The 16,742-nt window shown below is 59.9% G+C and overlaps 1 protein-coding gene across 9 annotated transcripts in view; it reads right to left on the reverse strand.

Annotated features, from left to right (window-relative positions):
- The window catches only part of ARHGAP32 (Rho GTPase activating protein 32), a 300,910-nt gene that overhangs the window by 49,628 nt on the left and 234,540 nt on the right, over positions 1 to 16,742 (reverse strand). For 4 of the 9 annotated variants that reach the window (XM_075327856.1, XM_075327861.1, XM_075327859.1 and 1 more), the window contains 3 exons: positions 12,450 to 12,500; positions 11,284 to 11,358; positions 1,480 to 1,629 (listed from right to left, as the gene is read on the reverse strand). In XM_075327856.1, coding sequence (XP_075183971.1) covers positions 1,480 to 1,629; positions 11,284 to 11,358; positions 12,450 to 12,500 — 276 coding nt within the window. The other 5 variants (XM_075327858.1, XM_075327857.1, XM_075327855.1 and 2 more) reach the window with 4 other exon arrangements.

The following is a 16,742-nucleotide window of genomic DNA, read 5'->3' on the forward strand; positions in this document are numbered from 1 at the left end:
AGGCAACATGAACCACAGCCGGGCTCTGCAACCGCAGCCGGGCTCCGCGACCAGAGCCAGGCAGTATGAACCACAGCCGGGCTCTGCAACCGCAGCCGGGCTCCGCGACCAGAGCCAGGCAGCATGAACCACAGCCGGGCTCCACGACCAGAGCCAGGCAGCATGAACCACAGCCGGGCTCTGCAACCGCAGCCGGGCTCCGCGACCAGAGCCAGGCAGCATGAACCACAGCCGGGCTCCACGACCAGAGCCGGGCAGCATGAACCACAGCCGGGCTCCACGACCAGAGCCGGGTAGCATGAACCGCAGCCGGGTATAATTCTCTAGAAAATGATCCAGTGAGAGAAAATATAGTTAGAAGATCCAGCCGGGGACAAGTCCAGATCTAGGGACCGGTTCCTTTACAATAAGGAGGACGGCAGATCCCGCTCTTTGGGTCTCTGGCATGTCATGGCTTAGGGGTGCTTCACACACAGCGAGCTCGCTGCCGAGATCGCTGCTGAGTCACGCTTTTTGTGACGCAGCAGTGACCTCATTAGCGATCTCGCTGTGTGTGACAATGAGCAGCGATCTGGCCCCTGCTGCGAGATCGCTGCTCGTTACACACAGCCCTGGTTCGTTTTCTTCAAAGCCGCTCTCCTGCTGTGACACACAGATCGCTGTGTGTGACAGCAAGAGAGCGACAAATGAAGCGAGCAGGGAGCAGGAGCCGGCGTCTGACAGCTGAGGTAAGCTGTATCCAAGATAAACATCGGGTAACCAAGGTGGTTACCCGATATTTACCTTAGTTACCAGCCTCTGCAGCTCTCACGCTGCCAGTGCCGGCTCCGGCTCTCTGCACATGTAGCTGCTGTACACATCGGGTTAATTAACCCGATGTGTACAGCAGCTAGGAGAGCAAGGAGCCAGCGCTAAGCAGTGTGCGCGGCTCCCTGCTCTCTGCACATGTAGCTGCATTACACATCGGGTTAATTAACCCGATGTGTACTGTAGCTAGGAGAGCAAGGAGCCAGCGCTCAGTGTGCGCGGCTCCCTGCTCCCTGCTCACACTGGTAACTAATGTAAACATCGGGTAACCATACCCGATGTTTACCTTAGTTACCAGTCTCCGCAGCTTCCAGACGGCGGCTCCGTGCAAGCGCAGCGTCGCTTGCACGTCGCTGCTGGCTGGGGGCTGTTCAGTGGTCGCTGGTGAGATCTGCCTGTTTGACAGCTCACCAGCGACCATGTAGCGATGCAGCAGCGATCCTGACCAGGTCAGATCGCTGGTCGGATCGCTGCTGCATCGCTAAGTGTGAAGGTACCCTTAGTGCGGTTTTCCTGGAGAGAGCAGGTAATCTGAGCGTTGTCCCACCGGCTGAGCTCGCAGCATTCCTGCACAACCTGTTCATCATGTACATGAGAGTGAAGCCACACTGGGAGGGATGAAGCCCACCCCCACCCTGAGACTGGAGCAATGCATCCCCCCCGGGGTCTTACCATCCTGGCCGGAGTTCAGCAGATGCTCGCCGAGGTCGCAGCCGAACACTCGCTCCCTCAGGATCCCTCGCTGCTTCAGCTTCTGCTTGCTGGGTCTGGACTTCATGAAGGTCCGGAGGAATGTGATGAGCTTGCCGTGTTTCCGGGACACTGCGCACAAAGTATGAAATCCACATTAGTTAAAAAACAAACACAATTGCCCTGGAATGTTGCAGACACAGACAGACATTGTGCGGATGAATGGACAACACCCCCATTATGGATCAGTTTATAAAGAGTGAATGATTGCAGGAGCCGGCACATCTCATTATTGGGTGAATCAGGGATATCTCTGATGGCCGCACACTGCACATGGAGGAAGACAACCAGCATTCAGAGCTTTCCAAATCCATTCATTACCCAAGCTCAGCCTGGGTACAATGCACAGAGCAGGAGGCGACCCCAAGCATGTCACTGCCAATTACTATAATGAAGACCAACACGCTCATTACCAGGAGGTCGGAGCAGCGGCACACGGGACCCGGGACCGACCACCCCTCCAGAAACATCGCAAAAGGAACAATCCTCATTACAGAAAATATCGCACTACTACCTGGAAACTGTCAACAAGCAGGATAGTGAATGCCAATAGGTCATGTTAGGAGTGATGTCTACACTCAAGGGCTATTCCTGCAGTGGCTTTGTGGACTGCGGACGCATGGCCCATTTATAGCCGAACGCCATCATGTGCAAAAAGTGGTGAACGCTGACATAAGAACAGATCTAGACACTGCAACTTGCTGATGGTTTCCATCGGGCAATACGAGATAATATCTTCACCCTGCGCAGTATAATAAAGATCTAAAGCAGATGATGGAGGCTTCCAGATGGGGTAGGTCGCCGTGCAGAGCCGTATTCTCCGGTATTACACATATAGGACTGCTGCCCTATGTACCCGGCAATGCCGCCATGCCAGTACCCTGCTGCCCTATGTACCCGGCAATGCCGCCATGCCTGTACCCTGCTGCCCTATATACCCGGCAATGCCGCCATGCCAGTACCCTGCTGCCCTATGTACCCGGCAATGCCGCCATGCCAGTACCCTGCTGCCCTATATACCCGGCAATGCCGCCATGCCAGTACCCTGCTGCCCTATGTACCCGGCAATGCCGCCATGCCAGTACCCTGCTGCTCTATGTACCCGGCAATGCCGCCATGCCTGTACCCTGCTGTCCTATGTACCCGGCAACGCCGCCATGCCTGTACCCTGCTGCCCTATATACCCGGCAATGCCGCCATGCCTGTACCCTGCTGCCCTATGTACCCAGCAATGCAGCCATGCCTGTACCCTGCTGCCCTATATACCCGGCAATGCCGCCATGCCTGTACCCTGCTGCCCTATGTACCCGGCAATGCCGCCATGCCTGTACCCTGCTGCCCTATGTACCCGGCAACGCCGCCATGCCTGTACCCTGCTGCCCTATGTACCCGGCAACGCCGCCATGCCTGTACCCTGCTGCCCTATGTACCCGGCATCGCCGCCATGCCTGTACCCTGCTGCCCTATGTACCCGGCAATGCCGCCATGCCTGTACCCTGCTGCACTATGTACCCAGCAATGCCGCCATGCCTGTACCCTGCTGCCCTATGTACCTAGCAATGCCGCCATGCCTGTACCCTGCTGCCCTATGTAGCCGGCAACGCCGCCATGCCTGTACCCTGCTGCCCTATGTACCCGGCAACGCCGCCATGCCTGTACCCTGCTGCCCTATGTACCCAGCAATTCCGCCATGCCTGTACCCTGCTGCACTATGTACCCAGCAATGCCGCCATGCCTGTACCCTGCTGCCCTATGTACCCAGCAATGCCGCCATGCCTGTACCCTGCTGCCCTATGTACCCAGCAATGCCGCCATGCCTGTACCCTGCTGCACTATGTACCCGGCAATGCCGCCATGCCTGTACCCTGTTGCCCTATGTACCCAGCAATGCCGCCATGCCTGTACCCTGCTGCACTATGTACCCAGCAATGCCGCCATGCCTGTACCCTGCTGCCCTATGTACCCGGCAATGCCGCCATGCCTGTACCCTGCTGCACTATGTACCCAGCAATGCCGCCATGCCTGTACCCTGCTGCCCTATGTACCCAGCAATGCCGCCATGCCTGTACCCTGCTGCACTATGTACCCAGCAATGCCGCCATGCCTGTACCCTGCTGCACTATGTACCCAGCAATGCCGCCATGCCTGTACCCTGCTGCCCTATGTACCCGGCAATGCCGCCATGCCTGTACCCTGCTGCACTATGTACCCAGCAATGCCGCCATGCCTGTACCCTGCTGCACTATGTACCCGGCAATGCCGCCATGCCTGTACCCTGCTGCACTATGTACCCGGCAATGCCGCCATGCCTGTACCCTGCTGCCCTATGTACCCGGCAATGCCGCCATGCCTGTACCCTGTTGCCCTATGTACCCGGCAATGCCGCCATGCCTGTACCCTGCTGCACTATGTACCCGGCAATGCCGCCATGCCTGTACCCTGCTGTCCTATGTACCCGGCAACGCCGCCATGCCTGTACCCTGCTGCCCTATATACCCGGCAATGCCGCCATGCCTGTACCCTGCTGCCCTATGTACCCAGCAATGCAGCCATGCCTGTACCCTGCTGCCCTATGTACCCAGCAATGCCGCCATGCCTGTACCCTGCTGCCCTATATACCCAGCAATGCAGCCATGCCTGTACCCTGCTGTCCTATGTACCCGGCAACGCCGCCATGCCTGTACCCTGCTGCCCTATATACCCGGCAATGCCGCCATGCCTGTACCCTGCTGCCCTATGTACCCAGCAATGCAGCCATGCCTGTACCCTGCTGCCCTATGTACCCAGCAATGCCGCCATGCCTGTACCCTGCTGCCCTATGTACCCAGCAATGCAGCCATGCCTGTACCCTGCTGCCCTATGTACCCAGCAATGCCGCCATGCCTGTACCCTGCTGCCCTATATACCCGGCAATGCCGCCATGCCTGTACCCTGCTGCCCTATGTACCCAGCAATGCAGCCATGCCTGTACCCTGCTGCCCTATGTACCCGGCATCGCCGCCATGCCTGTACCCTGCTGCCCTATGTACCCGGCAATGCCGCCATGCCTGTACCCTGCTGCACTATGTACCCAGCAATGCCGCCATGCCTGTACCCTGCTGCCCTATGTACCTAGCAATGCCGCCATGCCTGTACCCTGCTGCCCTATGTAGCCGGCAACGCCGCCATGCCTGTACCCTGCTGCCCTATGTACCCGGCAACGCCGCCATGCCTGTACCCTGCTGCCCTATGTACCCAGCAATTCCGCCATGCCTGTACCCTGCTGCCCTATGTACCCAGCAATGCCGCCATGCCTGTACCCTGCTGCCCTATGTACCCAGCAATGCCGCCATGCCTGTACCCTGTTGCCCTATGTACCCAGCAATGCCGCCATGCCTGTACCCTGCTGCACTATGTACCCGGCAATGCCGCCATGCCTGTACCCTGCTGCACTATGTACCCGGCAATGCCGCCATGCCTGTACCCTGTTGCCCTATGTACCCAGCAATGCCGCCATGCCTGTACCCTGCTGCACTATGTACCCGGCAATGCCGCCATGCCTGTACCCTGCTGCCCTATGTACCCAGCAATGCCGCCATGCCTGTACCCTGCTGCCCTATGTACCCAGCAATGCCGCCATGCCTGTACCCTGTTGCCCTATGTACCCGGCAATGCCGCCATGCCTGTACCCTGCTGCACTATGTACCCGGCAATGCCGCCATGCCTGTACCCTGCTGCCCTATGTACCCAGCAATGCCGCCATGCCTGTACCCTGCTGCACTATGTACCCAGCAATGCCGCCATGCCTGTACCCTGCTGCCCTATGTACCCAGCAATGCCGCCATGCCTGTACCCTGCTGCCCTATGTACCCAGCAATGCCGCCATGCCTGTACCCTGCTGCACTATGTACCCGGCAATGCCGCCATGCCTGTACCCTGTTGCCCTATGTACCCAGCAATGCCGCCATGCCTGTACCCTGCTGCACTATGTACCCAGCAATGCCGCCATGCCTGTACCCTGCTGCCCTATGTACCCGGCAATGCCGCCATGCCTGTACCCTGCTGCACTATGTACCCAGCAATGCCGCCATGCCTGTACCCTGCTGCCCTATGTACCCAGCAATGCCGCCATGCCTGTACCCTGCTGCACTATGTACCCAGCAATGCCGCCATGCCTGTACCCTGCTGCACTATGTACCCAGCAATGCCGCCATGCCTGTACCCTGCTGCCCTATGTACCCGGCAATGCCGCCATGCCTGTACCCTGCTGCACTATGTACCCAGCAATGCCGCCATGCCTGTACCCTGCTGCACTATGTACCCGGCAATGCCGCCATGCCTGTACCCTGCTGCCCTATGTACCCGGCAATGCCGCCATGCCTGTACCCTGCTGCCCTATGTACCCGGCAATGCCGCCATGCCTGTACCCTGTTGCCCTATGTACCCGGCAATGCCGCCATGCCTGTACCCTGCTGCCCTATGTACCCGGCAATGCCGCCATGCCTGTACCCTGCTGCACTATGTACCCGGCAATGCCGCCATGCCTGTACCCTGCTGCCCTATGTACCCGGCAATGCCGCCATGCCTGTACCCTGCTGCACTATGTACCCGGCAATGCCGCCATGCCTGTACCCTGCTGCCGCCTCTTATCTGTGCTGCCTCTTTGTTTTTTGCTGTCTGTGTAATTAGGCTTATTGCTGGAGGAGCTTGTCCTTGGTGCCTCTGTATTTACCGCTCATCACCTGACATCTGATCACCTGACAGAGGCGGACACAAAAACAACGGCCCCAGTTTATCTGTGGAGGAGGGTCGCACCGGAGGTCAGGTCTGCAGACTTGCCATGGTATAGGCTGCACCATTCATTTACTAATAATTTGGGCCAAGCAAGTAACCTCCGTCCCTTTAAATGTGCCATAAAAGTGTGAGAATTCTGATAAATCCATTGCAGGTCAGCGCCGGCTCCACAGGAAAGGATCGGCCCCGCAGCTGCCATCACTGACGCCGGCACCACTCCGTCCTCACTCCGGGAATCCTGCCCAACGTGCACAGCATACATACAATAATCTCATCTATATCCGCAGCACGATCCAGATCTGCACCGGACAATGCACCACGGTGCAAGAGACCACGCCGAGCGCTGACCACAACCGCAAGAGCTGACAATCAGAGGATCCCTGAGAGCTGCACATCACCTGCACCAATCAGTGTATTACAACCCAGCACCAAAAGTCTCCACAGCTTCTGGAGATACGAGGTCTACACAGTCCAAAAATATATATCAAGACCCAAACCCAAGAAATCCTCTGTCCACAGGAACCAGATATCCAGAACGGTCATCAGAACGCACCAGATCATTAGGGTCCAGAACTGTCCTGGAAAGTACCCGCTCCCATGTCCACCTCTCGCCCGCTCCCATGTCCACCTCTCGCCCGCTCCCATGTCCACCTCTCGCCCGCTCCCATGTCCACCTCTCGCCCGCTCCCATGTCCACCTCTCGCCCGCTCCCATGTCCACCTCTCGCCCGCTCCCATGTCCATCTCTCGCCCGCTCCCATGTCCACCTCTCGCCCGCTCCCATGTCCACCTCTCGCCCGCTCCCACTGCTTCCACTTCTCGCCTGCTCCCGTGCCCATCTCTCGCCCGCTCCCACTGCTTCCACTTCTCGCCTGCTCCCGTGCCCATCTCTCGCCAGCTCCCACTGCTTCCACCTCTCGCCTGCTTCCGTGCCCATCTCTCGCCCGCTCCTACTGCTTCCACCTCTCGCCTGCTCCCGTGCCCATCTCTCGCCCGCTCCCACTGCTTCCACCTCTCGCCCGCTCCCATGCCCATCTCTCGCCCGCTCCCTCTGCTTCCACTTCTCGCCTGCTCCCGTGCCCATCTCTCGCCCGCTCCCACTGCTTCCACCTCTCACCTGCTTCCGTGCCCATCTCTCGCCCGCTCCTACTGCTTCCACCTCTCGCCTGCTCCCGTGCCCATCTCTCGCCCGCTCCCACTGCTTCCACCTCTCGCCCGCTCCCATGCCCATCTCTCGCCCGCTCCCTCTGCTTCCACTTCTCGCCTGCTCCCGTGCCCATCTCTCGCCCGCTCCCACTGCTTCCACCTCTCACCTGCTTCCGTGCCCATCTCTCGCCCGCTCCTACTGCTTCCACCTCTCGCCTGCTCCCGTGCCCATCTCTCGCCCGCTCCCACTGCTTCCACCTCTCGCCCGCTCCCATGCCCATCTCTCGCCCGCTCCCACTGCTTTCGCCTGCTCCCATGTCCATCTCTCGCCTGCTCCCGTGCCCATCTCTCGCCCGCTCCCACTGCTTCCACTTCTCGCCTGCTCCCGTGCCCACCTCTCGCCCGCTCCCACTGCTTCCACTTCTCGCCTGCTCCCATGTCCATCTCTCGCCCGCTCCCACTGCTTCCACTTCTCGCCTGCTCCCATGTCCACCTCTCGCCCGCTCCCACTGCTTCCACTTCTCGCCTGCTCCCATGTCCATCTCTCGCCCGCTCCCACTGCTTCCACTTCTCGCCTGCTCCCATGTCCATCTCTCGCCCGCTCCCACTGCTTCCACTTCTCGCCTGCTCCCATGTCCACCTCTCGCCCGCTCCCACTGCTTCCACTTCTCACCCGCTCCCATGTCCACCTCTCGCCCGCTCCCACTGCTTCCACTTCTCGCCTGCTCCCGTGCCCATCTCTCGCCCGCTCCCACTCCTTCCACCTCTCGCCCGCTCCCACTGCTTCCACTTCTCGCCTGCTCTCGTGCCCATCTCTCGCCCGCTCCCACTGCTTCCACCTCTCGCCTGCTCCCGTGCCCATCTCTCGCCCGCTCCCACTGCTTCCACCTCTCGCCCGCTCCCACTGCTTCCACTTCTCGCCTGCTCCCATGTCCACCTCTCGCCCGCTCCCACTGCTTCCACTTCTCGCCTGCTCCCGTGCCCATCTCTCGCCCGCTCCCACTGCTTCCACCTCTCGCCCGCTCCCACTGCTTCCACTTCTCGCCTGCTCCCATGTCCACCTCTCGCCCGCTCCCACTTCTCGCCTGCTCCCATGTCCACCTCTCGCCCGCTCCCATGTCCACCTCTCGCCCGCTCCCATGTCCACCTCTCGCCCGCTCCCACTGCTTCCACTTCTCGCCTGCTCCCGTGCCCATCTCTCGCCCGCTCCCACTGCTTCCACTTCTCGCCTGCTCCCGTGCCCATCTCTCGCCCGCTCCCACTGCTTCCACTTCTCGCCTGCTCCCGTGCCCATCTCTCGCCCGCTCCCACTGCTTCCACCTCTCACCTGCTTCCGTGCCCATCTCTCGCCCGCTCCTACTGCTTCCACCTCTCGCCTGCTCCCGTGCCCATCTCTCGCCCGCTCCCACTGCTTCCACCTCTCGCCCGCTCCCATGCCCATCTCTCGCCCGCTCCCACTGCTTTCGCCTGCTCCCGTGCCCACCTCTCGCCCGCTCCCATGCCCATCTCTCGCCCGCTCCCACTGCTTCCACCTCTCGCCCGCTCCCACTGCTTCCACTTCTCACCTGCTCCCGTGCCCATCTCTCGCCCGCTCCCACTGCTTCCACTTCTCGCCTGCTCCCGTGCCCATCTCTCGCCCGCTCCCACTGCTTCCACTTCTCGCCTGCTCCCATGTCCACCTCTCGCCCGCTCCCACTGCTTCCACTTCTCGCCTGCTCCCATGTCCATCTCTCGCCCGCTCCCACTGCTTCCACTTCTCGCCTGCTCCCATGTCCACCTCTCGCCCGCTCCCACTGCTTCCACTTCTCACCCGCTCCCATGTCCACCTCTCGCCCGCTCCCACTGCTTCCACTTCTCGCCTGCTCCCGTGCCCATCTCTCGCCCGCTCCCACTCCTTCCACCTCTCGCCCGCTCCCACTGCTTCCACTTCTCGCCTGCTCTCGTGCCCATCTCTCGCCCGCTCCCACTGCTTCCACCTCTCGCCTGCTCCCGTGCCCATCTCTCGCCCGCTCCCACTGCTTCCACTTCTCGCCTGCTCCCATGTCCACCTCTCGCCCGCTCCCACTGCTTCCACTTCTCGCCTGCTCCCGTGCCCATCTCTCGCCCGCTCCCACTGCTTCCACCTCTCGTCCGCTCCCACTGCTTCCACTTCTCGCCTGCTCCCATGTCCACCTCTCGCCCGCTCCCACTTCTCGCCTGCTCCCATGTCCACCTCTCGCCCGCTCCCACTGCTTCCACTTCTCGCCTGCTCCCATGTCCACCTCTCGCCCGCTCCCACTGCTTCCACTTCTCGCCTGCTCCCATGTCCACCTCTCGCCCGCTCCCACTGCTTCCACTTCTCGCCTGCTCCCGTGCCCATCTCTCGCCCGTGCCCACCTCTCATCCATATCTTTTCTTACCTAGTCAGAACAATAAGTGAGGCTCCTTCCCAGCCACTTGGAATCGTCTTCACACTCACTGCCTGTTCTTACCTGGACCTTTGTGACCAGAGTCCAACAGGTGAAGTGTCTCGTCTATAGCTCAGACTTTCACCAGTGGCTTTCCTTTTGTATAACTGGGAATGACGGAGGGGCTCTTCTACGCTGCCCCCAGCTCTGTATTACTGCACCGACCTCGCACCCACCCAGCGGCTCCCCTGTGCCGGACTGATCACTTCCACAGCATGTTCCTGTTTCTCAGCTGCACTCGGCTCTGGCTGCAGTCACACCTCGGCTCAGGTGCTTGCTCCTCCTCGGCTCAGGTGCTTGCTCCTCCTCGGCTCAGGGGCTTGCTCCTCCTCGGCTCAGGGGCTTGCTCCTCCTCGGCTCAGGGGCTTGCTCCTCCTCGGCTCAGGTGCTTGCTCCTCCTCGGCTCAGGGGCTTGCTCCTCCTCGGCTCAGGTGCTTGCTCCTCCTCGGCTCAGGGGCTTGCTCCTCCTCGGCTGCTGCCTTTCAGCCGGCTGCTGTCTGGCTCTGTCCTCTATGCACACCGCACCCTCCCTGCTGTATGGCCATAACAGAGGACCTCTGTAACCGCAGGCAGGCCGGCTCTGCTTACTGATCAGTCTGCCTGCCCTCCTGACTATACTGATGGCAGATGCCTGACATTCCTACCTCCCCTCCATACAATGTGCAGGACACCAGCTCAATGAACCCCTCAGATTAACCCTATACCTCTCCAATGGGAACACAAAGCACCTTTGTTTCTCTTCGGTTGCCTTTGATGTTGGTTTCCATTATGTGCCATGCTGACAGTTTCCCCGGGTTCTTGGGTATCCGCATTATTGCCCTTCTTAGTAGATATATGGTATGCAGTGGATGATTCTGAACTGAATATTTTTATAAGTGGCGTCGGAGAGGGAGGCAGGCCAGTAATTTCCGGCACCAGTACGGGTCTGTGCTGGGACCATGGCTCCCCATGGATGAGATCGGGGTCCTGCTCTGTGACGCAGTGTGGATGTGGATAGCTCCGTGCATTTATCACGCTCATTTCTCATATGGGACATTTCCAGGGCAGATCACATACACAGGGACAGACGGGAGGACAGTGGCAGACGAGGTTCTCCTGTCCATGGATATTTGTTAGTATAAATTCTACTTCTAGAACTACATCAGTGTTAGAAAGCCAGCCCTGTCCAGAGTCCTGCGGGAGACGCGTCCTCCATATGTCCATCAGATCCAGCTGACATCATAGCGGGGGGATTCAGGTACATGCTATATATGACTGCACCTGGATGAGTGGGGGATGGAGGCAGGGTCTAGATGAAGCCCCCAGGACTCTGCGGCACAGGGGCGGCTTGTAGAGATACAAGAACATAATGGAAGCGATACCTGAGCTGAGCTTGTAGGGGCTGGGACCCTCAGAAGCGCATGCTGGCCCTGGCCTTACACTATCCATCTCCAAGTCTGCGATTGTGTGGGGAGAGGGAAGACACATGAGATTGTGAAGGACAATGAACATGAAGAAAAGCCGAGAGACAGATTGAGGACATGAAGGTGAGGACAGCCCCGGCGGTGTGCCCCGAGTGATGCCATATGGTGTATGTGCCTGAGGTGGGCCCATCCCTGCCCAGTGTACGAAGCTATGGCCATCTCTCAGGTGGGCTACTAATGTACAGTACCAGGACGGGGGGGACTAATGATCAATCATCTGGACAAGCTGCCCTCCTAATCATTGCCGTATGTAATAAGTGATGACGGCGGTGTCTATCAGGCTCCATGGGGTCTGTGTGTGTCAGTAACAGGACCTGGCAGGTGAGGAGGCGGCAGTGTCTATCAGGCTCCATGGGGTCTGTGTGCGTCAGTAACAGGACCTGGCAGGTGAGGAGGCGGCAGTGTCTATCAGGCTCCATGGGGCCTGTGTGTGTCAGTAACAGGACCTGGCAGGTGAGGAGGCGGCAGTGTCTATCAGGCTCCATGGGGTCTGTGTGCGTCAGTAACAGGACCTGGCAGGTGAGGAGGCGGCAGTGTCTATCAGGCTCCATGGGGTCTGTGTGCGTCAGTAACAGGACCTGGCAGGTGAGGAGGCGGCAGTGTCTATCAGGCTCCATGGGGTCTGTGTGCGTCAGTAACAGGACCTGGCAGGTGAGGAGGCGGCAGTGTCTATCAGGCTCCATGGGGTCTGTGTGTGTCAGTAACAGGACCTGGCAGGTGAGGAGGCGGCAGTGTCTATCAGGCTCCATGGGGTCTGTGTGCGTCAGTAACAGGACCTGGCAGGTGAGGAGGCGGCAGTGTCTATCAGGCTCCATGGGGTCTGTGTGCGTCAGTAACAGGACCTGGCAGGTGAGGAGGCGGCAGTGTCTATCAGGCTCCATGGGGTCTGTGTGCGTCAGTAACAGGACCTGGCAGGTGAGGAGGCGGCAGTGTCTACAAGCCGGGATCTTGCCTCCTGCCTCTGAATGTGCCCTCTACATGCGGCAGCTGGCCTTACCCTGTGTATTGTAGCAAACGCATTATAGAGAGAGAGGGGAAGGGAGAGAGAGAAGACATGACCGTACAGGGGGGGAAGTAGCTCCAGGACGCCGGCCTCATTCCATGTGCAGGGGAGACTGGAGGGAACACAACAAAGGATTAAAAAGCAAACAAGCAAAGCACAACGTTATCCTTTCCTACTGTACTTTACTTCACAATCAGATCATTTACTGACATTAATGGAACGAGCAAAAGACGACACCCAGAAAAAACATCTACAGACAACACAGAGACGGGACAACAGCGCTCAGGAGCAGAACTCCGAAACAAAACAGCACAGGTGTGTCCCGAGGCAGTGGCTGGAGCGCTCCGTCACCCCGGTGTGTTGTGAGGCAGCGGCTGGAGCGCTCCATCACCCCGGTGTGTGTCCTGAGGCAGTGGCTGGAGCGCTCCGTCACCCCGGTGTGTGTTGTGAGGCAGTGGCTGGAGCGCTCCGTCACCCCGGTGTGTGTCCCGAGGCAGCGGCTGCAGTGCTCCGTCACCCCGGTGTGTGTCGTGAGGCAGTGGCTGGAGCGCTCAGTCACCCCGGTGTGTGTTGTGAGGCAGTGGCTGGAGCGCTCCGTTGCCCCGGTGTGTGTTGTGAAGCAGTGGCTGAAGCGCTCCGTCGCCCCGGTGTGTGTCCTGAGGCAGTGGCTGGAGCGCTCCGTCATCCCGGTGTGTGTTGTGAGGCAGTGGCTGGAGCGCTCCGTCGCCCCGGTGTGTGTTGTGAGACAGTGGCTGGAGCGCTCCGTCACCCCGGTGTGTGTTGTGAGGCAGTGGCTGGAGCGCTCCGTCACCCCGGTGTGTGTTGTGAGGCAGTGGCTGGAGCGCTCCGTCACCCCGGTGTGTGTTGTGAGGCAGTGGCTGGAGCGCTCCGTCACCTCAGTGTGTGTTGTGAGGCAGTGGCTGGAGCGCTCCGTCGCCCCGGTGTGTGTTGTGAGGCAGTGGCTGGAGCGCTCCGTCACCCCGGTGTTAGTACAGTGAGAAGAGACTGACAACACAGAACGACACCATCCGGGGCCTCCGAGTGAAGGAGATCTGTCCGCATGTGGAGTGACGCGCATCAGGGGCACACTTCCCTATTCTCAGAGATTCAGCGGCTTCCGCTCACACCTAATTCTGGGGTCTCGTCATTCGGGCTTCATGCAGTTTGCGAAGCTCGGTCCAGAAGTGGATGGAAAAAAAAACCCTTCATGTGTGACTCCAGGATTAATGACGTCACTGCAGAACATCAATGGGTCCAACATCTGCGACCCCTGGATTACTGGGGAAGTAAAAAGGGGGAAATGCAGGGCTGCATGGCTCCCATTCATCAGACAATCGGTGGCCACCGATCCCTGGAGATCGGGAGCAAAACCTCAGGTTAGTGCCGTGATATTCACACGGCCGAGTAGTGAGAGGCAGCAGGTCTAATGTCAGTGTACGATCTGGAGGGACTGATGGCTCACACAGTGCCCCGGGGTCTCACACAGTGCCACAGGGTCTCACACAGTGCCCGGGGTCTCACACAGTGCCCCACGGGGTCTCCCACAGTGCCACAGGGTCTCACACAGTGCCCCGGGGTCTCACACAGTGCCCCGGGGTCTCACACAGTGCCACAGGGTCTCACACAGTGCCACGGGGTCTCACACAGTGCCACGGGGTCTCACACAGTGCCACGGGGTCTCACACAGTGCCACGGGGTCTCACACAGTGCCCCGGGGACTCACACAGTGCCACAGGGTCTCACACAGTGCCCCGGGGTCTCACACAGTGCCACAGGGTCTCACACAGTGCGCCGGGGACTCACACAGTGCCACAGGGTCTCACACAGTGCCCCGGGGTCTCACACAGTGCCCCGGGGACTCACACAGTGCCACGGGATCTCACACAGTGCCACGGGATCTCACACAGTGCCACGGGGTCTCACACAGTGCCACGGGGACTCACACAGTGCCACAGGATCTCACACAGTGCCCCGGGGACTCACACAGTGCCCCACGGGGTCTCACACAGTGCCCCAGGGACTCACACAGTGCCACGGGGTCTCACACAGTGCCCCGGGGACTCACACAGTGCCACGGGGTCTCAAGCAGTGCCCGGCGTCTCACACAGTGCCCCACGGGGTCTCCCACAGTGCCACAGGGTCTCACACAGTGCCCCGGGGTCTCACACAGTGCCACAGGGTCTCACACAGTGCCCCGGGGTCTCACACAGTGCCCCGGGGACTCACACAGTGCCACAGGATCTCACACAGTGCCACGGTGTCTCACACAGTGCCCCGGGGACTCACACAGTGCCACAGGATCTCACACAGTGCCACAGGATCTCACACAGTGCCACGGGGTCTCACACAGTGCCCCGGGGACTCACACAGTGCCACGGGGTCTCACACAGTGCCCCACGGGGTCTCACACAGTGCCCCGGGGACTCACACAGTGCCACAGGGTCTCACACAGTGCCCCGGGGACTCACACAGTGCCACAGGATCTCACACAGTGCCACGGGGACTCACACAGTGCCACAGGATCTCACACAGTGCCACGGGGTCTCACACAGTGCCCCGGGGACTCACACAGTGCCACGGGGTCTCACACAGTGCCCCACGGGGTCTCACACAGTGCCCCACGGGGTCTCACACAGTGCCCCACGGGGTCTCACACAGTGCCCCGGGGACTCACACAGTGCCACGGGGTCTCACACAGTGCCCCGGGGGCTCACACAGTGCCCCGGGGGCTCACACAGTGCCCCGGGGGCTCACACAGTGCCCCGGGGGCTCACACAGTGCCCCGGGGGCTCACACAGTGCCCCGGGGGCTCACACAGTGCCCCGGGGGCTCACACAGTGCCCCGGGGGCTCACACAGTGCCCCGGGGTCTCACACAGTGCCCGGGATTCCCCTGCTGTGTAATGTTAGTATCACACCTGCATCACAGGTCCCAGGATCTCATACAGGGCAGGGGCTTGTGCACACATCTCTGGCTCAGTGGTCCCGGGATCTCATACAGGGCAGGGGCTTGTGCACACATCTCTGGCTCGGTGGTCCCGGGATCTCATACAGGGCAGGGGCTTGTGCACACATCTCTGGCTCGGTGGTCCCGGGATCTCATACAGGGCAGGGGCTTGTGCACACATCTCTGGCTCGGTGGTCCCGGGATCTCATACAGGGCAGGGGCTTGTGCACACATCTCTGGCTCGGTGGTCCCGGGATCTCATACAGGGCAGGGGCTTGTGCACATATCTCTTGCTCGGTGGTCCCGGGATCTCATACAGGGCAGGGGCTTGTGCACACATCTCTGGCTCGGTGGTCCCGGGATCTCATACAGGGCAGGGGCTTGTGCACACATCTCTGGCTCGGTGGTCCCGGGATCTCATACAGGGCAGGGGCTTGTGCACATATCTCTGGCTCGGTGGTCCCGGGATCTCATACAGGGCAGGGGCTTGTGCACACATCTCTGGCTCGGTGGTCCCGGGATCTCATACAGGGCAGGGGCTTGTGCACACATCTCTGGCTCGGTGGTCCCGGGATCTCATACAGGGCAGGGGCTTGTGCACACATCTCTGGCTCGGTGGTCCCGGGATCTCATACAGGGCAGGGGCTTGTGCACACATCTCTGGCTCGGTGGTCCCGGGATCTCACACTGGGCAGGGGCTTGTGCACACATCTCTGGCTCGGTGGTCCCGGGATCTCATACAGGGCAGGGGCTTGTGCACACATCTCTGGCTCGGTGGTCCCGGGATCTCATACAGGGCAGGGGCTTGTGCACACATCTCTGGCTCGGTGGTCCCGGGATCTCATACAGGGCAGGGGCTTGTGCACACATCTCTGGCTCGGTGGTCCCGGGATCTCATACATTCACATGTACAAAACATTTTCTGCAAAAAGTAAATCTAAGTATCCCTACCTAAAATGTGGTTTGTGAATGGAGCGTGATCTGCGGTCAGTGGATGGGACCCCCGAGCTCTCGGTATTCGGGCACCACATCTGCCCGGTTCTGCACTTTTCACAGGTTCCGCACTTTTTACTTTATGTATCTCTTTTGTAAAAATGGAAAACAAATAAAAAAACCTTCGCAAAACTGCGACGTGGGAGAACTCAACCAAAAGCCGGGGTGTGTGAGCTGCAGGATGGGGCCACGGAGCGTGTCTGCGCCTCCGTACAGGCCACAATCAAGCCTCACGTGACTGACTCCGCGGATTATGACTGCAAACTGCATAGAACAGTGACAATCGTTACATGCGACAAGGCCACGTTGTGATCTTCACGCCACGCGGCAGCGCGACAGAAAGCGGGGATCTGAGAGAACACAAACGCCGCTGACCCCTCACGTGTCCCTCTGTCATAGACCACGGCTGTACGAC

The sequence above is a fragment of the Anomaloglossus baeobatrachus genome, chromosome 11, assembly GCF_048569485.1.
Source record: "Anomaloglossus baeobatrachus isolate aAnoBae1 chromosome 11, aAnoBae1.hap1, whole genome shotgun sequence".
Taxonomy (NCBI): Eukaryota; Metazoa; Chordata; class Amphibia; order Anura; family Aromobatidae; genus Anomaloglossus; species Anomaloglossus baeobatrachus.